This window comes from Labeo rohita, chromosome 4 (genome assembly GCF_022985175.1).
Source record: "Labeo rohita strain BAU-BD-2019 chromosome 4, IGBB_LRoh.1.0, whole genome shotgun sequence".
Classification (NCBI taxonomy): domain Eukaryota; kingdom Metazoa; phylum Chordata; class Actinopteri; order Cypriniformes; family Cyprinidae; genus Labeo; species Labeo rohita.
In genome coordinates this window covers 45459624-45477994 of record NC_066872.1, presented here as the reverse complement: position 1 = coordinate 45477994, position 18371 = coordinate 45459624, and the positions used below count along the sequence as shown (strand labels likewise).

General features: G+C 33.5%; 1 protein-coding gene across 1 annotated transcript; it reads right to left on the bottom strand.

The window, feature by feature from the left end:
- Positions 1-3981: 3981 nt before the first annotated feature.
- On the bottom strand, positions 3982-16181 carry mtpn (myotrophin). Its single transcript, XM_051108414.1, has 5 exons — positions 16037-16181; positions 15789-15865; positions 12427-12540; positions 11681-11764; positions 3982-4968 (listed from the first exon to the last, which is right to left on the bottom strand). Exons 2-5 carry the CDS (start codon positions 15858-15860, stop codon positions 4882-4884), a joined length of 357 nt encoding a protein of 118 aa, XP_050964371.1. The 5' UTR covers positions 15861-15865; positions 16037-16181; the 3' UTR covers positions 3982-4881.
- Positions 16182-18371: the final 2190 nt, after the last annotated feature.

Genomic DNA, 18371 nt, shown 5'->3' with positions numbered 1-18371 from the left:
AAGTCAAGAGAATCTCCATTTCAAGCACCACTGGAAATAAAAAAGGGGGTAGGATTTACTTTGAAACTTTTCACTCAAAAAAAGAGAGTACATTTTGCAAATAACTACAAGGAAACAGCAATACACAGACCTTTGCAAAAACCCGCTACGTCTAACAAGCCCTACACTGCAGAGCAAATAGGGCACTGACGACAGACAAGTAACCAAGAGCAGGTTACTTTTGGTATGAAAAAGTCTCAGCTTTTAAATTTTGTCATTTTTAAATAAAAATTCAAACAATAAATACCATTTTGTGGCTCTTTCATGTGTCGTGACAGATGGCTCTGAGCACCTCAGTTTAAATGCCACATGAACCAATCATCTCTTCATATTTATTATTATTTAAAGCACAGAATAAACATGAAAGAACATCAGAAGGTATGTCGTTTCAACTGCGGAATGACACAAATACACAGTTTAAGTCCACTGACATTAATCTACTGCACTGCTGTCTGGTTTATTTGTTGGTGGATTCTACATTATGACCGGTCAGATTGACTGTCAATCAAACTCCCAGTGAAGGGTGAATTTGTGACATTTTTAAGTATAAAGATTAAAATATTATTTCAGTCTATAAATTTAAATTTAATAAATTAAAAAAAAATCAATTTACAGTGTAATAATACCATGGTACACAGTGATTACCATATTCATATCCGATATTTGCATGTCACTTCAAGCTATTTTAAAGAATGCTATGGTATTACCATGGTATACGTCCAAAAAACATAGTACTATGAACAAACACAACAATAATACCATGGTAATTTTTGTGAGCATCCTACAGAATAACAGCAGATAAAAAAACACAAAAAGGATTGCAGTAATAACACAGTATCTTCATAGTATTTACATGATAGTACCGTGGTAATGTTTGGTACTATGTTTGGTAAGTGTCTTAAAATCTTAAACATCCACCTGTTGATTTTACCATGGTAATACTAGGTTCTTTAAATAAGTAATTAAACTTAAAGGAGTCAACGGATGCCCATTTTCCACAAGTTGATACTCACTTCTGCTGTAAGTGAAGCTGGATCACGAATGATTCGCACGAACAGAGACTGATATATGTAGATCGGGAGGCGCATTCCCTTCACAAACGTAGTCCACTGCATCTTCAGTGGCTCAGATGTCGGGAGTAAATGACGACCACTACATTCATTATTACACCCAGCAACACAACATCTCAATCGCCCAATTCTTGTCTAACTTGCATCCCTGCACTGGCATCGAAACATGGAGGTCTGACTGTTACAGCTGGTCTGAGGTAAGACGCTCATGTCAATCAACTGGGAGCAGCCTCTGCGGGTGTGACGCCACAACGACAGGCATCTGAGAATGGCTCGATTTGAAAAAGGGGATATTATTTTTACAGATTAATTAAAAACCACTGCATGGATTTTTATCATTATAGGGTAGATTTGTACATACACTGACAACACACATTAATGTTCAAACAACATGAAAAAGTGCATCCGATGACCCCTTTAAAAACTTAAGTTCAGTTCAGTTGCTGTGCTTATTTTTAAAAAATAAAATAAAATTAGCAGAATTAATTTCCACTTATTTCCATTTTTAGTTAATTCAAATTATATTAACTGACAGAAAAAAGGAAAATTCAATCTAATTAAAAAACTATGAAAATATTTTAATGAGTTAAAAGTACTGGGGAAAAAAACCATAAGATCATATCATATTTCACAACCAAGGGTAGCCTATTTCACACACTGTGGTATTTGAATATGGTAATCATTCAGTACCATGTTATTACCGTCACTCCACCGCGGTACATAATGAAAAAGGAAGGTCTGTTAGTTATAATTGCGAATACAAAGACAAATAACAATTATCAAGGTAATTTGGATTTGATACTTCATTAAGCACAATTTCGGGGTAGCTGATCACGAGCCGTTGCTCTGCATGGAGTCGCCGTGGCAACAGACAGACAGGAAGTGAATGTGCATGCGCTAATTAGCGCAGCTGGTGATTCTATCAGTAAGGCGGACTCTCAGCGGCCACGTGCCACTCATTAATCAAACATTTCGATAAAGTACTGAATTTGGTTTGGAATACTGGCATACTATGCTGTTTATACATTTATTCAATCAAAAGTGAGATAAAATGTGAAATAGTATGCAGTATGCAGGCAGCAGCAGTGCGGCTCTCGGCCATCAGGTGGCGCTGCGGCTCAATGATCATGTCTGAAATCACAGAAAATGTCTAAATAGGGCTGAAGTCTTGAGTTCAATTGAAAGGAAAGGCAGTTGACTAATAAAATGGACAAGAGAGAGAGAGAGTGTTACATAACATCATGGTGTAGGAGGAGAAGTTTGTCTTCAGAGCGAAGAAAGAAAAGGCCAGACAGCCACCTGTGTGCTAAAAGCGTACTAAAAATAGTAGACACACACATACACTAGTACTGCAGTTCATTCTCAATTGGAACGTCTGATGAAAGACTCCCATTTTACTGCCACGTAAAATATTGAATGAGGAATTCAAATCAATGACTAAACCGTTATTTGCGTACTGGTTAACATTAAACTGAAGTCAGACTGAGATGAAAGTCATTTCAAAGGTGTAGCAAGTTATTACATTTTGATGAAAGATTATGAAGACAAACACTTTTGTTTCTTTAGAACATCATCACTGAATTATTCGCTCATGGGAACGCGTATTAAGACGGTAAACAGAGTCAATTTAGATTGGATGTTGACTTGCGGGCTGATTTGTTTATCGTGATTCTTCCACACGTCATGTCGAGCACGTTCACCGTCTTGAAAAGACAATACAAAACGAGCTGTTTTATATTCACGGGCCGTCGGTTCAAAGCTCCGGCTGACGGCGCCATTAAACTTTATCAGTAAGTTGTGCAGCACCTGAATAATTGATTTCTTTGTGTTGTGACAGTGACAAAGGTCTGAGACTTGTCGGGTGGATCAGTAATTAACAAAAGCACTTAATTAAAGGGAAAAAAATGCCGTGACCACGAGTGTGTTCGTGATAAAATCCTTGCCAACGCACGCGCGGTTGTTCTGCAATATTAGTCAACACACCTCATAGACTTCCATTGTTTTTATATCTGGTTTTGATACATCACCAGATCGAACACTTTACAATATGGCATCCATATCATGAACTAACATTAAGATTATTATTTATTTTTTTATTTATCTATCTATATACATAAATAGATATATAGATATATGAATAATGTTATAATATATATGTGTTATAGTTTATTTTATAGTTATTTTTTTGCTCAATTTTAAAAATGCATGGGTAAATAATCAGTGGCAGCTTATTTAGCCATTTGAATTTCACTGTAAAGTGTTATAAATCAATTTAATGATTAAAATAAGGGGTAATACACATGTATAGATATATATCATTAATAAATAAATATATTAATAATTAAATATATCATTAATTAAAAAATTAATAAATCTATGCCAAACAATACAATAAAAATATATGAATACAAATTATATTTATATATTATTAAAATATAAATGTATTCAACATACAAACATAATTAACAACTTAAATGCACACTTAATATAAATGTACTACATAGTAATAAATATCTATATGTACATATATAGTTATTTATTGCTATATATTATTTATTTCTATACATAATATAAATGTATTAAAAAAATAAATCTGTCAAACAATAAAAATACCATATATGAATACAAATTATATATATATATATATATAAATGTATTCAACATATAAACAAATAAATTAATAACTTAAATGCATACTTAATATAAATGTACTACATAGTAATAAATATCTATATATACATATATAGCTATTTATTACTATATATTTCTATACATAAATGTATTAAATAATAATAAACAACATCATATATATATAAAATTTAAAACACCCTCTTTCAGTTGAAGCTTTATAAATGTGACAAAATCAAAGTGATCATTTGAAATCGTTTTATTTGTTTTCAAACGGACTTTTTCACAACAATGCCAGATATGGATTTTTAAAATGTTCATTTGCTAATCGATGTGAATTTCAGTTCAAGACTGTATTGAAAAGCTAAAACACCATCATGCAGAAAGAGAGAGAGAGAGACGGCCTAAAAGAGTGAGATAGCCTGGAAAGGGTGACGCCTCAGGAGTGAGACGTGTCCCCTAGACGGAGGAGTAAGACACGTCCTGCTGGAGAGAGAGACAGGCGTCCCTTCATCAGCTTTAACACTCTACAAGCGCACAGCAGCTGAGAATTCATTTATTTTTGCCACAACACCACAAATTTAAAGGGGCACAAAAGCAAACGTGCGCGTCAGCAGAACGATTCAAGCGTCTGTAATATTTGTTCTTTGAGCATCTAATGCGACGGGAATGTCGTCGAGCTGAGGGAGGGAAACGTCGGGCAGGAGTGCAGGGAAATTCATCAGCTAGAAGGTTTTCGGAGCCCTATGAACTATACAAACCACTCATTTCTAATTAACAGTCTGAAAAAAAAAAGTACACATTATCATCATCATCGTCGTCGTAATCATACACTCGCTCACTCGCTGTAGTCTGAACTCTAAAGTCCGTGTTTAGTGGTGTTAGACAGGCGTTCCCATTGGTCCTTATGGGAGGCATGAGTGACAGGTCCGTCAGCCGATGGCTGACTCTGATCAACTAGAGGGGAAATTAAGCACCTCCCCCAAATCAAATAAAAAGGTCATGGAGGAAAACAAAACAAAAGGAAACCTAGAGGAGCAGCCAATGGGCAGAGACAGAGAGGTGTGTGTGTGTGTAAGTGTGTTTGTGTTTGCTGGATCCAGTGGTTGCGGTCTGAACCTCTCCGCTGCCGGCAGCGTCCGACTCACTTCAGTAGATCTTTGATGGCCTCGCTCTCGGCCGCCTCGAACGCGCTGAGACCATCAGGACCTTTCCGTTCCTTATCGGCACCCTGGAGGAACACGCGCACACACACAAACACACAGAGTTAATAAATACACTAGTCCTGGAGCATAAACATAAACGCACACACACACACTTGCATTCATCCTTATAAACCCACAGGTTCACATGTGGTGCATGTGTGAGCGCTGAGACAAGATTGAGACACATTTACACAACACTGTGGTGATTCAAGACCAAGCCGTTCTTACACTCACACACACAATTACACAAGGCTCTAATACACACAACAACCACACTATTACACAACACTATAGTATACACCATAACATTTTATCTTAAGAAATGAATGTTACAAAATCATTTTTCTGTGATTTTTTTCTGATAACAGTTGTGATTGTGACATGAAAAAAAATCCCCAGGTTTGCCGTGCGTCTTTGTTGGGCTGCGCAAAATGCCGTGATCATATTAATATGACTATTGTTATTATTGCTATTATTACTACTACTTCTAAATAAATAAATACATAAAATAACTGTAAAGTAAAGGAGTCTTTAATAAATTAATAATACTTTTATTTTACAGTACAAGTCTAACATTTCAGTTAAAAGTATTAAATCAGAGCCTCTCACAGTCAAATATATTTCATTGATACTAGAAAAACAAAAATTGCGACAACAAAAAACCTATTATTATTAACATTACTACTAAAAATATAGACACAAAAATAAAAGGACAGTTGAACAACAACAATTAAGTATTCAATCATCATGTCATTTACTTTATTTTACAATACAGCTGTAAAATCACAATTCTAATGTTTATTATACACTTAAAGTCTTTCATAGTGAAATCTAATTTTTCTGTGATTTTTATAATTGCTGAGCTTGTTTGTAGGGCTGCACAATTTGGCAAAACATTTTGTGATTAAATATCAATATGACTATATTATTAATATTACTACTACTACTACTAAATAAAAATGAACACAAAATAAATTAGATTATTAGTAAAATAAAAAATAAATAAATACATAAATAAGTGTAAAATAAGTGTAAAATTACAATACTATGTATTATGTATTTACTTAATTAAATTACAACCTTAGAGCTGCACAATGTGGTTAAAAAAGTCTAAATATATATTTACATAACTTTATTATTATTATTATTATTGAATAAAATAATAATAATCATTATTTTATTTTAAAAAAATTAAAATTACAATACTAATATTTATTTATTATTTATTTTTTATTTATTTTATTAAATTACAGTCTATGCTTGTTTGTAGAGCTGCACAATTTGGTCAAAATGTTTACAAATATATTTACATATCTTTATTATTTTTATGAAATAAAAAAATAATAATCATTATTTTATTTAACGTCACAGCTGTAAAATGACAATACTAATATGTATTACTGATCAAATTAAATCACAGCCTTTCATAGTCATATCTCTTTTCTTTTTTCTTTGTTTAATTGTGCAGTTCAACTTGCAGGTGTCAGGGTTCGACAGAGAGTTTTTATTCAATTCACATGGAAGCAAAGCTAAGTTTAAGGCACCGGGCTGCTACAGCAAGCATTTTAGAGGAAGAAAAAGTTGCATTTGTGTTCACTGATTGAGATAAACTGTAAAAGTTCTCGGTGTCCATCCCATGAAAGCAGTCCTTCAGTTTCTCCTGACAAAAAAAAAAAAAAAAAAAAAAAAGGTAAAATGTTTTACAGTCAAGCGAGTGCTAAAATATTGATGTTCTTGTGCTTCTTCTCCCTTCAACAAATGAAGCAGCTCAGTGAACGTGTCAGAAAACAGGTTCTGTGTGAACGCCTCCTAATTCTGCTGTTTCATCCTGGGTAATCAAACTCCACGCTGTTAGCCAAAGTTCTGCTAGAGTTCACACAACCCAACATTATTCAAGAAATAAAGAACAATTTACTCCAGATTAGCCTCCCACCTGACCAATAAGAGCTGATTACGCCGTTATTGAGTAACAGCGAATCTCATGCATAATCTACAGGAGCCGGACCCGCGGGGCTCCTCGAACAGGAGGGTAATCGAGCGGCCCGCCGCCCTTTACAGAAATATTATCCTCCGGGCAGATCGATGCGCCGTATTGATCGTCACTGTGGATGCGGACTGAATTATTCCTCTTTACACACAGGTCAGAGTTTGAGGCGAGTCTGCAGTCACGGCTTTACTAACTTACTCAACTTCAGAGGTACAGACGCACTGAAACCGAAGGCCGATCAAACATCTGAAGAGCCATCGATTTCTTCATTCACTTCCTGAGAAAACGCCAGCGGGCGTCGAACGCACACGACTTCATTCTTTAGTTTCACATCTCTCGCCGCATAACAACCGTCTGTTCAGCTCGCCGTTTGTTCCCTGCGTGGTCAGTAATGATGCGTGCCGGGCAGAAACTCACGAATCCAGACCATATAAAGTACAAATAACTGGATGCAAAGAAATTACATTACTAATACAAATAGCTCTGCATTAACATCACTTAAGTACACTTACAATACAAACCTCCTTTCCAGATCATTTACATTCTAAAATGCTTGACACATCACAACCATGAGCTCATTAACATACAATTTGCATATCAACACCTATTGGGTATTCAGCAGCGTGGTGGGTTGTGGCTCATGTCATACGCGAAGAGGTTAGCCAATCACAGAGCTCATTTACAGGTCGCGATCTTAAAGATACAGCCGTTTCATTTTAGGGATACCATAAACTAAATTAACGATTCAATTCTGGCTTGACAAATATGTCATACTTTAGTAATAAGACATTTAAGGCTAATAAATGTAGATTAACTTCAAGGGTATCAACAGAATAAAACATTTATTTTTATTTCATTTTAAATATTAATACTAATGTTTTTTTCTTATTTTCAATTAATATTTGTTTTAGTTATTTTAGTACTTTTATTTGCATTTCAACGCCTATTGGGTATTCAGCAGCTTGGTAAAGAGGTTAGCCAATCACAGAGCTCATTTACAGGCTTTAAAGACCTTAAAGATCCAGCAGTTTCAGGATTTAGGATGATCACAAAAAAAGAAATTATGACTTGACAAATACGTCAAGTTATTAAAATTTAAAAGAGAAATTAGAAATTTCACACTGATTTTACCCAAAAATGTGCACATTTAGGTAAACTCTTTAAGGTTTTTACCATAATAAAAATATTGTATTTATTATTTTATTATTATTATTATTATTATAATTTTTAAGAGATCTATATAGTATTTATTCATTTTTATTTCTTAGTTTCAGTTTATCTTCATTTCAGATATTTAAGTACTTTATTTTTGCATATAACATATTGGGTATTCAGGAACTTGAGGTGGGTTGTGGCTCATTTCAAATGCAAAGAGGTTAGCCAATCACAGAGCTCATTACTGGTAGAGATCTTAAAGATACAGCTGTTTAATTTTAGGGATGGTCATAAAAAACTAAATTAACTATTCAGTTACCACTTGGCAAATGTTTTGAGTAGATTTCAGGGAAAAAATAAAACCCAAGAATTGTGTAGATTATAAGCTCTTAAAGAATACAGTGAATGACATGATTCTGCTCGTGGCAATTATGGAAGTTTTACTTCCTGTTCAGAGCATCTGACAACTAAAAAAAGAGGAAGTGCTTTTCTATCACTCGTTCTGTCTGAGTCATGTGACTCCTCTGTTCATCTGCCATATTTATGAGCATCAGTGTGGGAAAGAAAAGGAGGCGAATACAAAAACACATCAACAGATGGCACTGGATTTGATCCATAGCATCTACACATTTGTTTGTTTGTTTGTTTTTTCATGCCATTTCAGCTTCTATGGCTATTTTCATGCTGAAAATCATTATTAAAATGTAAAATCTAAACTAAATTAGATATAAAGGACTATTTTCCCTTAAAAATTCCAAAAACTTTGCCTTTTTATGGATATGAACTGATTTTTTTTTTAAATTAGTTTCAGTTTATTTGGTTTTAGTTATTTTAGAACATCAAATTAAATTAAACTAAATGAAAGTAAGAAATGCTAAAACTTAAATGTTTCTTTAAATGCTTTTTTTTTCATTTCAATGAATTATATTTAAATTCAATTACATTATTTTCTAATAACATGTGGTTTTAGTTAGCTATAATACCCTGGTACAAATAAAACCATGACAGACAGGGAGTTCTTTATGTAAAGTGTTTATGTGTACGTATTTATATGTTATATGTTTATTCAGGAGGTACTGAGATGTTATTCAAATTCACACAATGATCTCGGGTGTGAACTGCATCATGCTGTGAACTCAACACCCACAATCCTGTGAGAAGAAATTTCAAAGGAACACAGAAAAGGACAATCCAGGAAAAAAGCTGCAGTTTTACATCCACAGCCAAACACATTTACAGTAATTAAAAAATATGGCTGATAACAATTAATCGCAGATCATTTTGAAAATCAATCACATGAAACGTTCTACTTAATGTAAACCAGTGCTGTAAGATAATGATTTAAACATGACAATTATTAAATAGATATACTTATAAAATAGCTAAGCTTAATAACTACTGCTGCTTTTATTATTTTCTTTTTTTTGGTCATATGAAATATATAAATAAGGTACAAATAATAGTGAAAAATGGACAAAAATAAATTAAAATAAATGTTATAATAATACTAATAAATAATAATAATAATAAAACTGTTTTTAAGCAAAAAAAAGGGGGTCATCAAAAGGGTTTGATTTTCATGATTAAAAAAAATATCTAAATTAAATTAATGTTGTACACCTGTATATATATATATATATATATATATATATATATATATATATATAACCAGAAACACATATATACACCCTATTATTGTTAAAAACAAACAAACAAAAAATTAAACAATTAAATGCAGAAAAAAAACAATCAAACCTTTAAATCTAGACAGAAACCACAGAATTTGTTAAAAAAAAAAGACACAATAAAACATGTAATATAATTTGAGAAAAAAATTAAAGCATATGTCATAGGGCCCTAATTTTTTTTTTTCTAATTTAACTTTTACCAAATAAAAGTTCAAATAAAATTGCAGAACTTTCATGATTGCAATTACTTTCTGAAAGTCCAGAAAGCTTAAAAATGGGTGAAAAAACATATTTCACAGGGCCCTATTACTGGTTGTTAAACAAGGGATTAAACCCTTCAGTATGTTCCTCCCCAACTTCCTGTTTGAGTACAGGATGACACTAAAAAGCCCGGCACTCATCTAGTGATCCAATGGGGATTTGACTGGAGAATAAGCTGAAACATTCCTCCACAAACGCCTGATCAGCTACTGCAGGAGCATCGGAGCGGCGCAGAGGAGATGAAGGAGCACAGAGCTCCTGCGGGACGTCCCGGGAGCGCACACGCGCGTACGTGTCGTTGTGTAATCTCAGAGGGGATCTGAGTGAAGAATGTGCAGCGCTGTGCTGCATTATATAACCCCGTCTGACCCTGCGGATGTCACTGTTTACAGCCGCGTTCAGACGCTTTCAGCTTTAAAACCTACAAACAAAAAGCTCTTTCTCTAAACGCACACCAGCACTGGATGCTATGACAATACATACAGCACAATGGGACAAACGAACCTGCCAGCACAGATTCTGAGTGCTTATATTTACATGTGAAAATGAGCAACAAACATGATGTGAGGTGAACATTCAGAGCAGGACCTGTCCTGAAGTCAAGATGAGGAACAAAATGAAGTGGACAGTTGCTGTTTACATATGAAGAGTTCATTGGCAAAAACAGATAACTCTATAGATAACTTTTTCACAATTTTCAAAAATCATGTTTTTATTGATTTATTGCGATAGTTAGCTGTATTTTTTAGTTATTTTTACTTTATATCAAGATAACCATACTGCGGTTTGATTGAGATTAATTGAAATGCACAATAAAAAAAATATGATTTTGAAAATTGTTAAAAACATCTGTTATTGCAAAGGAACTTTTCATATGTTGAATGTTGAGGAACATTAAACAACCTGTCACTTTAATATAGATTTCAACTGATACAATATAATTATAATATAATTAAATACTTTTAATTTTTATTAAATCTCATTAGCCAAAACATATCTCCAATTTAATTTCATTTCTTAATTGTTTTAATTATGATTAGTTATGTATGTATTATTATGTTTATATATTACAGTTAGGAATCTTTTGTTTTTGTTGTTTCATAATGTAAAGCTGTTTTTGCAGTATTTAATTTTATTTAATGAATTATCCCACAATATGCACAAATCTACTGATATCTGATGACCTGATATCAGATCTTTGATATTTGATGTTTAGTTACATTTTTTGATACAAAGTTATATTTCTAAATAAATAGAGATAAATATTATTTGCATAGCGTAATACATGTATTGTTTAATATATTATCTAATATTATCTATATTATGTAGTATTTTAATTCTTAACAAAATAAAGATAAAAAAAATTGTTTATTTCATTCATATTATTTTGTATTATTTTAATCATTTACATTTTTTTTCGTTTGAACTCAAGTGTTTCATAATGTGAATCACTGGATTATTCCACAACAGGCACAAATAATTTATGTGATTATGTGTTATTTAATTTATAAACCATTTTTGTTGAAAATAGAGTTACTGTCATCTATTATATCACACTGTGATATAAGACTTTCCTCAGCCGCCCACCTGTATCACACACAAACACATACACCTCACTGAGCGAGAGACGTGTGAATGCATCGGTACCTTTTCTAGAAGAATCTTCACGCAGCTCACGTGACCCTCGTAAGTGGCGGACAGCAGTGGGGTGATGCCGTGTTTATCTGGAGCCTGTCGAGAAAAACACAGCACAATTCACACGTGCTGCGAGCGGAGAGGAGCTTACGAACCCTTGAGCACGTCGGTGTAATTATCGTTAAAAATAGCATCTTCGAGGCGCTCTATGAATCAAATGGAAAAAGACGCACGCTGGGTTATCAGGCGTCTTCAGAAGTCTCTTATCACAGGAGCATTTCCCCCGTTCGCAGGGAAACCTGTCTCCTTCTGTCCTGGAGAGCGAGCGCCGGGAGACGCATGAGTGCTCATGATGGGACAGAGATCAAACGATAGAGACGCTGAGAGCACCGAGAATGAGATTCGTTACTTCTGAAGAAATGTGAGTGGTGTCGGGTCTTATGGGTGGTTTCGTTCAAATCAGGGTTATTAGACTAAACTAAAAATAAGTAAAAAATAATCAAATAAAAATCATTCTCTTATGCTCACTAAAGCTGCATTTGTGAAATATTATTGTTTTTTTATTAATGTTGCAGAAGTCGACATATTAATAGGAGGAGAGTGTGAATCACAGGTTGACAGTTTGATGGTATCAGGTGTGCGGGACTAATATCTGCCCTGTGACTCCACACGTTAAACATTTACATACTGGAGCAGATATTCATCTAACACACACACACACACAGAGCGCTGAAGAATAACAGAGGAAGGATAATTACATTCACATCGGCTCCTTTAGACAGCAGAAACTCCAAAATCTCAGTCTGACCGCAGTCGGCAGCATAATGAAGCGGCTTCCGGCCTCCTTCAAGAGTCCTGTTCACATCCTCAGCCTGCACAAAACACACAGAACACCATTACTTTACAACACCAAATACTATTTAATAGAAATCTTAATATTTGAATATGACTTAAGATACTTTGGTCATTATTGTGTTTTATTTATTTATTTATTTACTTAATAATTTTATAGTTTAGTTAGGATTCATTATTAAATTAAATGTATTAATAATACTTATTATTTAATATAATTATATCGGATATCAATCATAATATTAAACTTTAAATAACATTTATTATTTAACATAATTACATAATTATATTGAATATTAAATTACTAAACATTATGTAAGATGTTTTTATAATATGATTTATGATAGTTCAGTTATCATAAATACCAATATAAACTGAATAAATATTTTTATATTATTCAATACAGTGAATAATATAAATAAATCTTTTACAATTGTTTATTTGCTATAATAATAATAATAACAACAACAACAATAAGTGATATTATCTAATGGGGTTAGGGTTCATTATTAAATAGTATGAAATAATATTAATTAATTAATATAATCATATTGGATATTGAATCATTCTTAACTACCTATTTCTTAGTATTTTTAATCAGTGTTGAGTCATCATAAAAATAACTGTATTGAACATTACATAATATTTTCATGTATTACAACAATATTAGGCATTAAATGATTCAACAGAATTATATACAATGTTAATATTTTTATATGATTTAGCAAAATGTAGTCATTAAAAATAATATTGAATATTATACATTATATTATATTATGTATTAAATATAACTACGTAAAAAGTGTATTACTTAATATTTATTTATTTATTTATTATTACAATACTGTTACATTTTTAAATATTATTTAACAGCAGTAGGGTTTATCATTAAATGTAATTTAATAATAATATTTATTATTAAGTACATGTTTAATCTATCAAATCATATTTTAACTATATAATAACAATCAATAATAATAGTAATATTATACAAATTCTCAATCAAAAAATAATCTAAATATTTTTAATATAATTTTAATGTAATGTAGGAGTATTTTGCTTTAAACTCAAATGATTCATAATTTCTTTGAACTATTATATTCACTGAATTATCCCAAAATAGAGCTTAATAGATAAAAATCACAAAACACACATACATCACCTGATCATCTGAAGTCCTCCACTGGTTTTTATTAATTCATTTAAATAACATTTATTTCCTTTAAAATAAAAATATTTCTTAGGAAAGCACTGCTTTTATTATGTTTTGACACTTTTTTAAAACTGTTTGTGCCCTTAATATTTTCATTATGGAATAATTACTCTGCCAGTAATAATCATCTAGCTGTGACTATACAACATGAACCTCAAATGGTTTAATTCTGAAGACACTGATGACAAGCACTTTTTTTCTTCACATAGCAAACCACCGTGTGAACCTGCTGTGAGTGTGAACAAAGGTAAACCGCTGAGCTAAACCTGTCACAACCACACACAGACAAATGACAAAACAATGAACACTGACTCCAGATCTGCTGATCTCATTTCATTTGGCCTAAAAATGATAATATAACGTAATAAAGATGAGATATTCTGAGGCTAAAATCGCTAAACCACAGGTCTCTCCATTCAGGTGCTGGGGCTCAAAACACCTGCGGTTTCCTGCCCACATCCTCAAACCACACACACACACACACAAACACACACACTCCCATTATATCGGAGGAGGAGGAGGAACTATGGAACACAAGCCATTATTCAGCACACACACACACGTCTGGAGTCTGTGAGCAGGTCTGTGTGTGTGAGGAGTGTATATAGTTACACAATGTAATATTGTGACACAGGATACACACTTAACAGATGACCTACAGCCCAGTGTGTGTGTGTGATATCAGCCGAGCGTCTTTAAACCGTTATCAACCACCACACAGAACAAACCTATTATGGTAATACCATGGTACTGAATGATTACTGGTTATATACCATGGTATTGACTTGATACTTCAACAAAAGCCAAGAAAAACTTTATCAGATAAAACCCTGAACTTTTAACTAATGCCATTTTGAAAATAAACATCCTTTAAAAACAGCCACCTGTTGATTTTAATGTTAACAAAATTACCATGGTAGATGTTTTTGGATGTTGCGTATCTTGAAATCACCTTAATGTGATCGAATCACCATTGCAAACAAAAACGCTTTTATCTTCTTAATCTGTCATTAAAAAGTACATTTGTGCGCCACCTCAGAAACAATGTTCTATTTCTGATGACATCAATCAGTTCCTCTGTTCCTACTGGATAACACTTCAGAAGAATGCTGAAATAATACTTTAAAAGAAAAGAACTACAAAATCAAACACACACACACACACACACAAAATTCATAAACTAATAAACACATCACATTACTGAAATAAAATAGGTTACAAACCATGTTTCATGTTAACTTTAAAAAGAAGCAACCCGCTGCTGTCGTTCTACTGGATCAAACATGGTTCAATTAGGAAATCGTTTAGAAAACATCCACTTGTTGCTTTTACCATTAACAAAAGTACTGTAATAAATGGTTTTAGACATACTTTCATGACAATGGTGTGTATACGAACACCTAAACTGACTCAAATCATTGCAAAGAACCACACATTTGTCTTCAAAATCTTCATAAGTGATTTTTCTTTTCAACTGGCATCACCATTTCCGATTATCCTATTGGAAAATGCTTTAGAAGGAAGACTGACTGCTTTAAAACAGAACTACACACCAAAAACAAAAACTGATGGATGGATGGATAGTTTTCACATTTCATGTTGACTTGAATAACAAACAACCTGTTGTTTTACTCGAGCAACCATATTTTAGATAGAAAATCTTCTATAAAACATTCGCCTGTTGGTTTTACAGTGAAGTACCATGGCATTACACAGGTTTCTGGAACATACAATGGCAATGTCAAACTTTTTGTTTCGGTACCACGTTAATACAATGGAATTCATTGACATCCCATGCAGTGCCTTAGTATGTGACCATGATGCTCATTCAGGGCCATTGTGTATATCAAACAGCATGGTACCATCGCAGTGCTGTATTATAAGGGTCTATAACCCTTCAGGAGCTGTCAGACCCGTTTGGACTCGTTTGTGGATGTATGTGATGACATGAAGTGTGTGTGTGTGTGTGTGTGAGAAGAGAGAGAGAGAGAGAGAGAGAGAGAGAGAGAGAGAGAGAGAGAGAGAGAGAGAGAGAGAGAGAGAGCTGTTTCTCACCTTCACCAACAAAGCCTTCACCTCATCCAGATCTCCATTCTTCAAGGCCCACATCAACTCCTTATCCCCCATGTCACCTAAAACATACATATGTATATACAGAGAGAGAGAGAGGGGAAGGGATGGAGAGAGAGAGATACTGTATTATAGGCCTGCGCTCGTAAACTGTCTCGCGCCTGCGCTGCGGCTGTCATTTCATGCCTTCGACAGTTTAACGGGTGTGTGAAGCAGCTCCGCGGATCACTCACCGGGTTCCGTGTGTTTTTCGGGTTTGACAGAAAGTTTGTGATCAGACACTGACGGGATCCGCCTGAACTGCAGCTACCAGCGGCACGAACTTCCGCTATCAGACTAGCACCCACAGACACTTCAGAATAAGAGTCCCCGTCCACACCCACCACCTCAGAAGTGGCACGACAGACAAAACGGTACGTGTAAGGTAAAAAATACAACAATGCAAATAGAATAAACAAGCAACAAACAGTCCGAAATAAAATATAACACTAATACCAACAATACACAATAATAGCGTAGGGATAAATCAAATAGCATAATCTTGGCCTGCGTCATTTCAAAATAAGAGTCTACTTATCAATCACTACACTTGATGTGTGTAATAAATCATATGTTACGCTAAAGAAATATATAAACAAATACAGGACAGAAGTAGAATCCAGCTGTTAATAAAAACGCATATATTAACTTAAGAGATGGCACACATGGATTGTTTGAGCTTCAGGGGGTCAGTTTGAAAAGTATTAATGTGCTGGTGGCGCTTTTCATAATTCAGAGATTAAATGGATCAAACCAGTTAAACTCAGTTTGAATTCTGATAATGAGGAGGATTTGCCATTCATACAAATATAATGACTGGGGTGCTGCAGGATTTACATGACCTACTGGTAAATCTATTCAATTTCATAAACAATGTCTGTCTTGTGGTTTTATTACAGCTTCAGATCTATATTTGCATGTAAATGTTTTATTCACACGTGCTAATATGTTTTAACTAGATGAGTAAAAGTTTGAGAACAAACTTTAAGTTGGCTTGAGAAAGCCTAGCCTGAAAGTTTGAAGCAGTTGTAAAAGTATGAAAGCAGCTAGCATGATTTAAAACATTGCTTACATGATTTAACATGTTTTAACATGTTTTAGCATGATTAGTTTGTTGCTTGTATTTTTATAGGCTGATTAAAATGTTGTTACCACAATTAGCAAATTACTAGAATGTTGTTAGCATGATTAGCAAGTTACTAGCATGTTTCTAGCATGATTAGCATATTACTAGCATGTTGTTAACATGATTGGCAAGTTACTAGCATATTGCTAGCATGTTGCTAACATGTTTCTAACATGGTTAACATGTTACTAGCATGTTGCTAGCATTTTTCTATCATGATTAGCATGTTGTTAACATGTTTCTAACATGATTAGCATGTTATTAGCATGTTGATAACACGATTAGCATGTTACTAGCATTTTGTTAGCATGTTTCTAACATGATTAGCATGTTGCTAACATGATTAACAAGTTACTAGCATGTTGCTAGCATGATTAGTATGTTACTAGCATTTTGCTAGCATGATTAACATGTTACTAACATGTTGCTAACATGATTAGCATGTTGTTACCATGTTTCTAACATGATTAACATGTTACTAGCATGTTGCTAACACGATTAGCATGTTGCTAGCATGATTTAGATAGCTAGATAGATTAGAAATATTAGAAATATTAGAGTGGAAGCTTAAATGAGTGTAAATGGATTAGAAATAGTACATAGAAGTGAAGCTTGATTGAGCCTCAAGGGATTCTGGGAGTTTGAAGAGTGTTGCTCATTTGAACATTCCATCAATGTAAGTCTATGGGATTTTTGGTGGGTTTGATAGTCTGGTTTACGAATACTGTAAGCCGGATCAGTCTGAAAAGATACAGCACACCGAGTCAGACCAGTCTGAAGGTCTGGGCTGAGTTTGGTGGTTCTAGCTTGAAAGCTGTAGGAGGAGACAGATACCGAAATTTGGCTCAGAAGAAGAAGAATATTCTTAACTAGTAGATCAGTAAGTTGGCTTTCTCAAGCCAACTTAATTATTATCTGTGGCGTTTCATAAAGGAATGAATAAATGAATACAAAAATAAGTAAGGCACTTTTAAATGGCTGTGAATATGCATATCCCAGCTAATGAAAATGTTTCAAGAACGTTTTATTAAATTTTAAAAAAAGTGACCGTTCAAAACATCAGTTTTTTAAACGTTTTAAAAACGTTATGTGAACGTTATTACAATTTATCATTTTACAAACATTATGTAAATGTTACTTTTAAACATTCTCTGAACGTTCTGAAACAAGCAGTAACATTTAAAAATTGTTAGACTAAAGTCCAACTGAAATGTTCCATGAGCAATGTTTTTGAGAACATGATTAAAGATCAGATCAAATGTTAAATGAATGTTCTATTAAGAACTTTTGATTCTAACTTTAGGATAACCTCACCAGAATGTTAACCTGAGAACGTTCCGTTAGATTCTTTTTGCAGTCAGATTTAGTCAGTGACTAGGTTGACCTGCTAAACTAGTTAGTAC

Bases quoted from the DNA above. Each gene is read 5' to 3' on its own strand.
- mtpn (XM_051108414.1), bottom strand. From the start codon at position 15,860: ATGGGGGATAAGGAGTTGATGTGGGCCTTGAAGAATGGAGATCTGGAT. The intron at 12,541-15,788 runs GTGAGAAACAGC...TGTTTTGTGCAG, and splicing joins TGAAGGCTTTGTTGGTGAAG to GCTGAGGATGTGAACAGGAC. The intron at 4,969-11,680 runs GTACCGATGCAT...GTGTTCCTCCAG, and splicing joins TGAAGATTCTTCTAGAAAAG to GGTGCCGATAAGGAACGGAA.